The sequence below is a fragment of the Mastigoproctus giganteus genome, chromosome 1 (genome assembly GCF_048544385.1).
Source record: "Mastigoproctus giganteus isolate SK-2022 chromosome 1, ASM4854438v1, whole genome shotgun sequence".
Lineage (NCBI taxonomy): Eukaryota > Metazoa > Arthropoda > Arachnida > Uropygi > Thelyphonidae > Mastigoproctus > Mastigoproctus giganteus.
The window spans coordinates 7,306,342-7,319,071 of NC_143575.1; the positions used below are offsets into that span (position 1 = coordinate 7,306,342).

General features: G+C 35.5%; 1 protein-coding gene across 1 annotated transcript in view; it reads left to right on the top strand.

The window, feature by feature from the left end:
- LOC150090522 (zinc finger protein 532-like) overlaps positions 1-12,730 on the top strand; it is a 35,679-nt gene extending 22,949 nt beyond the window's left edge. Inside the window, exons 2-3 of the mRNA XM_090371287.1 lie at positions 104-2,065; positions 12,004-12,730. Of these exons, the coding sequence (XP_090227413.1) occupies positions 142-2,065; positions 12,004-12,569 (2,490 nt within the window). The 5' untranslated portion in view covers positions 104-141 and the 3' untranslated portion in view covers positions 12,570-12,730. The remainder of the gene's footprint in view (positions 1-103; positions 2,066-12,003) is intronic.

Here is a 12,730-nt window from a genome sequence, read left to right on the forward strand (position 1 = left end):
GTGCGCTCATTCAATAGGTCCTGAAGAGAACACTGTATATGTTTATCTTATCCTTTACATATTTTACTTATATGTAATAAACATTTTCCTTCCTTCCTTTCAGATGGCAAAGATCAAAAACTGGAGATTAAGTTGATTACTATGGCACAGGACTGCATGCCATCTTCTAGTAACAATGCCAAGAAGCCAGATAGTAAATCTGCTCAGGTAACTGTTACAGTTCAGCCTCCAAAAACAACTAAATCTTCAAATTCATCTGCTTTCATTACTTCTTCTGCAACTCCATTCAAGAATGCTAATGCTGACAGTTTTCCCAAAGAGAACTTACCTCCACAGAATTTTGAGTACCTTCAGCAATTGAGTACACGGGTTCTTCCTACATACATACCACCACCTCCTCCAGAAAGTCTGAATCTCTCTATTTTATCTGAAGGGCATACCTGTGAAGCTTGTGGTGATACTTTTATTATTGAATCAAGTTTGAGATATCATTTAAAACGTCAGTCTGTGTACATATCATTTTTCTGTGATACATGTGATAAAACAATAATATTTTACAATCGTTGTGCATTACTTGCTCACATCAGAGCACACTGCGATAAAAGTGAGTCTGCTGATATCAGTAAAGCCACAGTATCTCCCCTTCCTCTTGAAAAGATGGCTGGATTACATGATATTACATCCAACGTTCAGATTTCTGAGGATGAAAGTGCAGAACCCCCTTCTCCTGCTAAGCTTTTAGAAGTTACAATTTGTGAACCAAATCATAATATAGAAGACCTTCCTGATCCTAATGAAAAAACAGGTGCTGATTTTCACTGTTTAGAATGTGGCAAGTTGTTCTTCTCTGTCAAAGCACGAACAGAACATTTTCTTAACAGTAATAAAATTCCTCTGATAGCTGCTCAGTGTAGTAAATGCACAATGATGTGTCCTACAAAGTGTAGTCTCAGAGCTCATCAAAGAATTCACCAGCAGATCAGCCCTTATGTATGTCCTGAATGTGGTGAGAGGATTTATGGAACATGGGAAAATTTTCAAAATCATTTAAAATTTAAGTGTTTGCATTTTTCTCGGTCCATAGGTTTCAGTTGTTCGATGTGTAATCAAATGTATACATCTACCAGTAGTCTTCAGCAGCATTCAGCAGATATACACTCAGAAACTTATTATAAATGTCAAGCATGCCCTATGGCTTTTAGGGCAGCCACAACATTTAATAGCCATAGAAGAAGTGCTCATGCAACAAATAGTGTCCAATACAAATTAATTTACAAATGTGCCCTGTGTGATGTAGTATTTCTGACTAGAGAACAATTGGTATCACACCTGGAAACGCATGTTAAAGATCAGTTATGTACTTTTATATTTTCTTGTCTTGAATGCAATTTGCTTTTTGATACAAAAGATGGCCTGATCATGCATATGAAAGATAATCACCTGCAGATAGTAGACAGTGAAGTGTGTCCTCATTGTGATGCTAGGTTTCCATCCATACAAACTTTAGAGAAGCACAAGAAACAACTACATAGTCTACCAAAAGAGAATACTGATTTTGTGCATGAAGAAAGACATGGACAAGTGAGAGAGTGTACCATATGCCACCGCGTGTTTCAGAACATCCACGGTTACAACTTGCACTGGCAGCGTTGCCATGCTATGGCATTCCTCTGTTGCCCTATTTGTGGTGTTTCAACATCTGACAGATCTGAACTTGTAACTCATGGAAAGTGGCATGCATTACGAGGAATACTACTCTGTCTAATTTGTAACAACAAGGAATTTGAAAACCGCCCATCACTGCTTGCACATTTAAAAGATCATACAAAAAACATATCGTACCCAAGTCCGTGTTTTCACTGTGAGAAGGCACTTGCAAGCAATACTGAAGCCTTTGAGCATTTGAAAGAAGAACATAACCTGCAGATATATCAAGGTAGTGATAGTGGGGAAACTGAAGAAGTAACATGTAATAGTGAAAGCAAAGAAAATCAGCAAACAGTGGTTAATGAAGATCAGTCGGATGGTAATTATAAATGTTGGATCTGCATAAATCAGTGCTTTGGTAAGATTTATTTTCAAATTAGTTTTGATGATTTAAGTTTAGGTTATTGTTTTCTAAACTGCGGGGCACCCTTTACTCAGAAATTTAATAAGAATACAGTTCATAAAATAAAGTATTATTAACATAACTGTAAGTCCATGGGTGATGCTGGTTGAACAGCACTGGTTTAAAACATTTCCTACAATGTAACCAATCATGCTCAGATTTTCAGTGCCAGGTATTTCAACAACATTGCGAGAGACTAGTTGGCCAATAAAAGAATCTGATACAAAAACCATTTGAGCAGTAAGTGACAAATGCATTTAGTTGTCGCCAGTTCAGCTGCATTATTAATAAATGCAAACTTGAATTTTGAAAAGGCTAAGAGTAAAAACCTTGCTTCTTGTCCAAATGATAGTTGAGCCTTCTGGTTTCTTTGCTGCAACTTCTTTCCATCTGTACTTCTACTTACATTACCTTAGGTTCTGTTGTATTCTCATCCAAAAATAAACGTAAATGTGACTTATTAATATCTTATTTTTCCTCTAACTCTTGTATTACTGATCATGGGAAATTTCCTCCTGCCATACTAAATCTGCCCCTCTCCCCATGCCCCCCCTCTCTCTCTCTCTCAATAAACTTTTGTAAAACTTCACAAAGTTTCTATTCTGGTTTCCATTTCAAACCATCACTGTAGATGTCACGTGCTCTTTATAGATAATGAACTCTGAAGTTGTACACATAAAAATAGCCTTTCTTACAGAATTTACTACATGTGATAGTAAATTCTATAAGAAAGGGCACTCTTTAGTTATTCAGCTATCTTTATGTTAGTTATTCTCCAGTCTTCTGTTAGTTAAGTTAATCTGGATGAACCTGAAATGTCATTAAGGTCCAAGATATACAGCAATCGAAAAAGGTTTCATTCAGAAGTGCTTGTCCAACATTCAAATGAAACCTTGCTTCTCTTTCCAAATCATTTTCCAATAATTAAACTTTATTTATGTGATGAAACTGAGCTGTCATATATATTTGAGTTTATTTCTGCTGCTGATAAAGTTGTGTAACATCACTCTCTCACATGCATGCACTTATATATATTCAATATCCAGTCAAAACATTATGATCACCTACCTAATAGTGGGTAATCTCCTCTTGCCACCATATGGTGAGGCATAAACTCTGTAAGGCCTCTGAACATTGCAGGAGGTGTGTTGTCCCATGTTGCTAGGATTTTATCCCATAGATCTATGATAGCCCATTGTGTAGGATCCCAACACTGGATCTATTGATTCATGTGCTCCAAGAGATGTTCTGGATTTTTATCTTGGAAATTCAGCAGCCAAGGTAGCACCTGAAAGTCACTTTTGTGTTTGTGTAAAGGTTTTCTGAACAAGAAGGGTTTTCCGTTTTTCACAATTGAGTACCACTGTTCTCCTACCATTCACTGCAAGTGATGGTAAATGGTTTCCCCCCCCCCAATTTCTCAACTAATGCTCATGTTTTCCCTGAATTTTTGTTCTTTTGTACACACCTTTTCTCTTGTATTTCAGTGACCTTCTTTCACTGACTTTAAGTCATATCTGTAGTTTTGCTGATGACTACATACCTTCCAGTTTTAGAAATCGCACTCTGCACAAGGAGCTATGCCACAGATTCTTTAAATGCTAATGTCTGGATAATTTTTCAGTGAAAGAAGGAAATTTGTTAACTTCAATCCTTCTAAAATGCAATTATGTCTTATTTCTTCCCCCCCCCCCTTCTCCAAGAAAAAGCGATGCTCAATGGTCATCACCAACACTGATTTCTAGACAAGATCGCATATCCTTACTGGGAATAGCTCTGACTTTTGATCTTTCTTGGTATAAGCACATCACAAATATTGCTTCCTCTGCTTCAAAAAATTGGTTTTCTCCTTCACTTTCAACATAACTTTTCTTCTATAGCTGCTGACCTGAAAATCACAGATTTGCTTTACTGTCGAATAATTTTCCCACATTTGGGTGGGAACCCAAAAAACCTCTCCTAAACTCCTATATTCTATTCAGAAGTGGGCAGTCAAGTTAATTAACTCTTTGAGGAGCACATATGTATATTTATGTTTGCAGGGTGATTTCAAAAAGGCTGTTATATTGTATGAATGATTTATATATGAGTTGTCTTGAAATATTCAGTAGGTGCTACCATTTCTATCTGTGTTTCCAAATAATCATTGGCACAGCTTGTTATATGTGGTACCATTAAAATAGCTTTGACTACTGGAGGAGGAGATCAGATCACAACTTTTGTCTGATTTGGTCTTACAAATACAGCAATTTTCTGGAATTTATACCCAGAAATTGATGAAATTGAATCAAATGATACATAAATAGATGTAAAGGATATTATTATATCAAAAGTAATGTTTTTTATGTTTTTTTATAACAGAAAGGAAGGTGGTAGAGAAACTGCTGCTGTTAGAAGTGAATAAAGTACCTGGGACTGATGGATTCTTTCCACTCATATTAAAAGAAGCTGCAAAAGATGTAATTAATCCATATATGGTCATGCATTTGATTTTTTGTTCCTCACATGCACACATGGTTAATGGAGCAAAACATTATCTATTTATAATCTTAATGGGAAAGAAATAATTCAAAATTGTTCACTTTTTGATGCCACCTTTATTTTCAACCTGTTATGAACACAACTGTGAAAAATCCATTTTTATATATTTTTAATTATTTTTTGAAAATAACACACCACTGCACCTCTTTAGACATGCCCTTTAGTGTTTTATATCTCTCTTATTTGAGATTTGAATATTATCTTTGACTGACAACGAACAAAATGCCAATTGAAAACTACAAGCTTTGACAATTTGATGCCAGCCAGACTTTTCCATAACACAAAGCCAGGATGCTTAATGACTGGATGTGCTGCCATAAAGTGTAAAGAGCACATGCTTCAATAATTGGATGCAAGAGATGCTGCTAATTTTAAATTCACATTTTTTAGTAATGCATATAGTTATTCAGAATGGGCTTAACTTGGTCCTGCATTTTTACCATTTGCATGATAATTAACAAAGATCTTAGAAATTTTATATTGTGAAATCAAAGAATAAATGTTTGTTGAAATGTGCTGGGTATTTTAGCTATGTGGACTGAGTACCTATCCATTCCCTCTAATAATTTGTCTCAATATTCTTCCTCAATTTAAATTTATGTTTGTTGTGTGAGCAAGAGTTAAAAGGATGCCATCAGCATCTTGGTCCTGCATTTACCATTTGTATGATAATAAACAAAGATCTTAGAAATTTTATATTGTGAAATCAAAGAATAAACGTTTGTTGAAATGTGCTAGGTGTTTTAGTTATGTGGACTGAGTACCTGTCCATTCCCTTTAATAATTTGTCTCAATATTCTTCCTCAATTTAAATTTGTTTGTTGTCTGAGCAAGAGTTAAAAGGATGCCATCAGTTTATTCAATCCATTTGAGCTTTCAACACCTCAATCAGGTCTCCTTATAGGTGTCAATTTTCCAAATGCCGCAATTTGCAGAACTGAAGTCTTTCTTGGTAAGAGTACTTTTTTGTGCCCCTGACTAATGTTGCTTTTCTCTTCACCTTCAACCAGATGCGCACCCTTTCCTAAAATAAGACTTTCAGATTTGTATACAGTACTCGATGTGTGTCGTAATTGTTGCCTTTGACATTGATAAATGCAAGGTGAAAGGCAACAATTACGACACACATTGAGTACTGTAGTTTTGCATATGCATAGGTTTGAAAACATTGTTTTAGGAAGGACATAGATCTGTTGGAAAGGATATAGAGAAGAGCAACAAGCTTAGCTGGGGGGCACACAAAGTCTGGGGTTCTATAAATTGAAAACTTGACATCTGCATGGTGAACTACTGTATTTTCTCAATGATAAGATAAGATGCCCTGGGCAATAAGATGCATCCACATTTTGGAGGGCAAATTTTACAAAAAAATATTTTATTGTACATATGGTAGAGCGTCAGTTATCTAGAATAATTAATGTCAGACCTCTTCCGGATAGCAAAATTTTTCAGATAATCGAACATAAGGTGAAATTAAATAAATTATGTTATAACATATTAAGGTAAAAGAAAAAGACTTTAGAGTGGGAAAAAACGAATTTATTTAATTAAAAATAATAATAGTAATAACTTATATATAAAAATTCACACATTTACATATTCAGAGAGGTATTTTACTGATAATTTTGTTTAAAAAAATTTAGAAGTAATTTTTTACGATAATGTTCGATCATTTTTTTGTTTCGTTTGTTGGAATATTTTAATTTTTTGCTGCGAAATCTCTCAACTTCCTTAATAATATCAATTTGATTATATCGCATTCTTCCTGGTTTTCTGCCCATTTCAGTGCTATTTCTTTTCATTGATATTTTACCTTAAAAAAAAATATGAGAAAAATAATAAATCGCACAGTTTTGTACCGATATTATTCTTACAGAATTTAGAGCTAAACTAAACATATGAGATGAAGAGAAAAAAATATGTAATGGAAAATTGGATTCACAGAAGCAAATGGCTAACTCTGTCACTCATGGTTTCCGAGAAAACCCATTGATCCTAATCCAATATTTCACCAGATATATAACAGACAGAAAAACTCTTGTAGCATAATAAACATTTGCCTCAATTAATAAAGAAGAAAAATCAGCCTTTCAAATTATTCCGGATAACCGACGTTCTAATGTATTTTAAACGCAGATTTGCAAGTGCTTACTGAACAAAAAGTCACTGCAGAGCAAAGCCTTGTCATAGAATGCCAAACAATTGTTGAAAAAAAGTTGCAAGTTAGGGCTAAATTTGAAAGTGTCTGCAATCCTACCCAGGCACAATAGGAGGAAGTATATGATGAGAGCTTTGTCAATCAATTCAGGCCTGGAGAGATTGTGCCGGGCTCATGGGGGAGAATTTTTCTCAGCATGGTCTATGCTTTTTAACAGCAGAGAGATAGCTTCTACACGGATGGGATACGCTTAAATAGAAAGGGTGCAAGAATACTTGCTGATACTATCGAGACAACTTAGGTGGGTCAGAAAACTGCTAGCTTGGGGGGATTCACAGACTAATAGATTAACAGCTGCTGGCAGAGGTGGAACTGATTCTTGCGCTGCTTCTATTGGAATGAGCAGCAGCCCAGAAAGCAAGTTGCTGGGGATTTCAGGAACTGCTGGGAGTCATGAAACAAGTAAATACATGGGCTGTGTTAGAGTAACTAAGAGTAAGAACAGGTGCATATATACTTGCATTTACACCAATGCTAGGAGTATAGTAAATAAATTTGATGAATTTGAAGTGCTGATCAAGGCATCAAAGGCAGATATTGTTGGGATACCAGAGACATGGTGTTGGACAAATGTAAGGGATGTAGAATTGGAATTTGGGGAGTACAATGTGTACAGAAAGGATAGACAGGATGGGAAGGGAGGGGTATTATGCTGTTAGTTAAGAAACACATAAAATCTAAGGAAAGGCATCCAGTTGACATAGGTGGACAATGTAATATTGAGTCAATTTGGTGTGACATAAGCATTGGGAAAACAAAAATGAGGGCAGGAGTTTATAGGCCTAATGACTCTGATGAGTACAATGAACAATTATATAGAGAAACAGAGTAGGCTAGTAAATCAGAGTGTCTTATAATGGGGGATTTTAACTTCCCAGATATAAACTGGAACTTTTTGGTTGGTCACTCGCTACTACGAGGATTTTGTGGATTTATTGGATGATTGTTTTCTACAGCACCATGTTAGAGAGGCAACAAGAGGGAGTAATACTCTTGATCTGATTATCAGGAGTGATTATTCATGCATTAAGAATTTACTTAGATAGTATGAATTAGAGCTGTAATACCCAACACGTTCTAAGTTGATATTAATATTTGTAAAATAATAAGAGGAGTTTACCTCAATATAGTACGTAGAACACTTCCGTATGATACTCTCCAGAAATTAAAATGAAAAAATCGAAAACTTACATTAGAGTAAAAAATAAATAATTAAAAACCAATTTAACACAATTCAAATCAATTTAACACAATTAAAAATCAATTTAACGCAATTAAAAATTAAAAAAGAATCTAATGAAAATATTCAAAACGATTTTCCTTCCTAAAGCTGACATATGGTCGAAAAGCGTTGTCAGCTTCAGGAAGGAAAATCGTTTTGAATATTTTCGTTAGATTCTTTTTTAATTTTTAATTGCGTTAAATTGATTTGGATTGTTTTAAATTGGTTTTTAATTATTTATTTTTTACTCTAATGTGAGTTTTCGATTTTTTCGTTTTAATTTCTGGAGAGTATCATATGGAAGTGTTCTACGTACTATATTGAGGTAAACTCCTCTTGTTATTTTACAAATATTAAGAATTTACGGATAAAGGAACCACTAGGAGGCAGTGATCACAGTGTACTGATGTGGGATTTACTTAAAGATATAACTACCATCAGGAATAAAGGGAATGGTTTTTGCTTTTGTAAAGGCAACTACAGTGGTCTCGGAGATTTTTTAAGTTCTGTACAGTGGGACCAACTGATGATGTTACTAACAGCAAATTCTAAATGTGAAGCATTCAAGGAAATAATTTTGGAAGCCACTAGGCTTTTTGTTCCAACTAAGAAATACTGCTCTAGGTTTAGGCTCATTAGTTCAGATAAACTAATGAGACTCGTGGCAGAGAAGAAAAATGCATTGGCACATAAATTGAAATTGTCAGGCGACACAAAAGCCAATGCTAGATACAAGCTAGTCTGTAATCAATTCACAAAGGAGGTTAGGCAAGTGAAGGCAGATTATGAAAAATGTTTGGCAAAGGATGCAAAGAAAAACAGCAAAGACTTCTTTACTTATATAAACTCTAAAAGATAGGGGATGAATCAGATTGATCCAGTTGATATCAATGGTTTGGCTATAGATTCTCAGATAGCTGCCAAACTAAATGAGTATTTTGCATCTATATTCACACATGAGGAGTTATTCCAGGAGGAGAAGGCCAGATGTTTATCAAACTCTAACAGGGAGTTAAATGATTTTGTAATAACTGAGAGCAAAGTGGAAGAGAAATTGTCGAAGTTAAACATAAGAAAGGCACCTGGAGTAGATGGGATCTATCCAGTTATATTAAAGGAGGTGGCAAAGAAGTAAGCAAACCCTTAGCCATAATTATGAGAGCATCCTTGGACTCAGGGGAGTTCCCCATGGACTGGAGATGTGCAAATGTATCCCCAATTCACAAAGGGATCAAAGGTTGACACAAGTAATTACAGACCTGTCAGTTTAACTTCTGTTCCAGGGAAAATAATGGAGTCACTGGTTAAAGAAGCATTGCAGGATCATCTAGGCAAGACAACAGTAGTGATTCAGACACAGCATAGTCTTGTCAAGGGGAAGTCTTATCTGACCAATTTGCTTGGATACTATGACGTGGTCACAAAGGAACTGGATGCAAAACATATTTTTGATATCATATACTTGGATTTCAGGAAAGCTTTTGCTACTGTTGCACATAGAAGACTACTGTACAAATTGGAGCAGTATGGCATTAAGGGCAAGTTGCTGCAACGGATAAAAAGATGGTTGAGTGGGAGAAGACAGAGATTGGTAATCAATGGATACTGCTCTATATGGATTAATGTTATTAGTGGTATCCCGCAGGGTTCAGTGTTGGGCTCATTACTGTTTTCTGTATTTATGAATGAAATTGATGAGGGTATATTAGGCTTAATGTCCAAGTTTGCAGATGATACAAAGGTTGACAGGGTTGTTGATGACAGTAAAGACAGTATGCTACTGCAACAGGATCTAGAAAAGTTAGGTAGATTGGCTGAGAAGTGGCAATTGAAGTTTAATATTGACAAATGCAAAGGTACTGCATATGAGTAGCAGTAACTCAAGAAATGTACCAACTGGGTGGTGTTACACTCAGGGTAGCGGAGAATAAAAGAAACCTTGGGCTAATTGTGCAGTCAGAAAGGAAGTTTTTTGAGCAGTGCAGACAGGCTGTTAAGTCATGGATTCTTGTCAATGATATACAGAAATTTTGTGAGCAGGGATAAGGAGGTGATTATCGCCTAGTGTGAGGCAGTGGTCAGGCCGCACCTTGGGTACTGCATATAGGTCTGAAAGCCTCATTTTAGGATGTAGGAAGGATGCAGAGTTGCTAGAATGAGTACAGAGAAGGGCAACAAGACTGGTGAAGGGAACAAAGGGGTGCTCTTATGAAGAAAGGGCACCTCCGTGGGCAGGAGCAGCAGTGCGTAGCACACGCTTCTTGATTAGACCGGGGTTCGAGCTCATGACCACCGCATATCCCCGGAGCAATATGGCCTTAGTTGCTAATGCTCCTAAAAACCAAATAACAACAACATATGAAGAAAGGCTTAAGTTCTGCAAAAAATTACAGCCTCTGAAGACTTGGGCACCTGCAAGGGGATCTGATTGAGGTGTATAAGGCCGTGAATGGATTGATTGCAAACCTGAGGGGGCATGGATTCAAGCTGAGGAAAGATAGTTATAGAATAGATGTGCGGAAGTTTGCCTTTAGGGTAGTTGATTGCTGGAACAAACTTCCATCTGTTGTTGTGGAAGTTGATAGCTTAAATAAATTCACAGCAGAACTAGACAAACATTTGGAATGAATGTATGAGTGAAATGGGAAGAGGGGTTTTTTTTTTTTTTTTTTTGGCTGATGCTGTATAAGCTTGCTTTCTTGCATCATGCCTCTGCTAATGCTAATTCAAAAATATTTTCAAAACTTAGCTATTACTAATATTGTTTGAACATTTGCATTCTTCAAGACATAACATCTCCAGTACCATCAAGGACATTGCAGATTTCTTGAAAGATGGAAACTGTCTTGTGTTTCTCTAACTCCCACAAATTTTTTTACCATTTGCATACTTGTGAAATTGTTGGTTGTTTTGTTCATCCTGTTAGTGAGAAATCATGATTTGGTGCCTCCATTCAGTTGGTCCACTCCTTGTGCATGAATGTTTGTTAATTGAGATGATCAGTGGCGACTGGCTAAGACCTCCAGGAACTAAAGCTATGGTAACTCAATGTTTAATTCAGCAACCATCCTTTTTTTTTTTTTGCCTCCATTATACGTGATCAGAAATGGTCACACACTAAAAAAGTCTAGCTTTTTCAGAAGGCCATCTGGATGTTTTGACCATACTTTTTTCTAGCCATAGCTAGAGATAAAAATGTAGTGGAATTTTGGGCAGCATGTTCCAATAAAATAAACTGCATTTGTCTTTTGATTGAAAAAATATATAATAATTGAAGGATGTAAGTCTTTAAAAAAGTTACGTAAACTAAATGCTGGTATAATCTTTAGTCTTTCTCAAATGACACACACAAGAGGGCATGAATTTAAATTGAAAAAGGATAGTTGTAGAACAGACGTATAGAAAATTGTATTTAGCCAAAGATTATTTGATTGTTGGACTAAACTTCTACCCATCCTTTCAAAAAATTTTAAGATGGTTTGGACAAATTATTAGGAGGAATGGCAAAATGAAATGAAGCTGTGCTTTTTTTTTTTTTTTTTTTTTTTTTTGTTAGTGCTATATAAGCCTTGCTTCTGGAATTGTATCATTCTACCAGTACTAATACCAATTTAGTTAAAGATATAATTTTCTTGTGAGACCAGACTTAGGAACACTGCATATTGTTGCAGAAAACTAATTGCTAAATTCTTTATGCTCCTGTATCTCATCTATTTCAGCTGCTTTTCCTGTATGAAATATGTCAGTATATGTCAATGGCTTTGAATATAATTTACATATAAACTTGATTTAGTTATATCATACCAAGAATATCTTTAAAAAATAGAATAAAATAGTAATTTTTTTAATATTTTCTTCATATTTCTTATAATAATGCTCCCTTGACAGATATGTATAAATTTATATTTACAGGCACAGAAGACAGTTTAAAACAGCATTTAGTTTCTGTACATAAAATGCCTGAAAACAGAATTGACTGGAGTAAAATGCCTCAAGTTTCTTTGAAATCCCGTGTGTCTCAGCCATCACCAAAAAGAACTTCTACTAATAATGAAGAAACAAAATCAAATGGAAAAGAAAGTTCTCCACAAAAAAAGAAGAAACCTCGAATAGAACGAACATGTGCACGATGTGGGTTTAAGTCCTTTTCAGAACCAGATTTTCGAGAGCACATTACCAAGCACAGAGCTGATGGCAAATCATTTCAGTGCTATGAATGTGGTGTTTGCTTTGTGGTTCGTCCATCTTTACGAAGACATCTGGTATTTCTGCATAAAATTCAAGATGTTGACAAATATCTTGAAGAAGAATACCAAGAAAATCAGTGTGATTCTGATGGTAAAAGTGGCAATAGTACTCGTAGTCCATTAGAGTGTAGTGTGTGTCATATATGCTTTCCCAATCAACAGGGCTTAAGGACACATATTAGAAGTCATGGTATGGCATTTATCAAATCCAAAAAGAATATGTGCTCTTAATTGTCATATTTCACTATAGAAAGTTAGAATAACACAATGATATAGTTTCCAATGACCACAGTTTATTCCTCAGGAACATCCAAGTTTATAAAAATGCTGGGTCTTTGCTTTCTTTTCCATACTTGTCTGTTTCTGTAACAACTGTTTTAGGTGTGTATGTA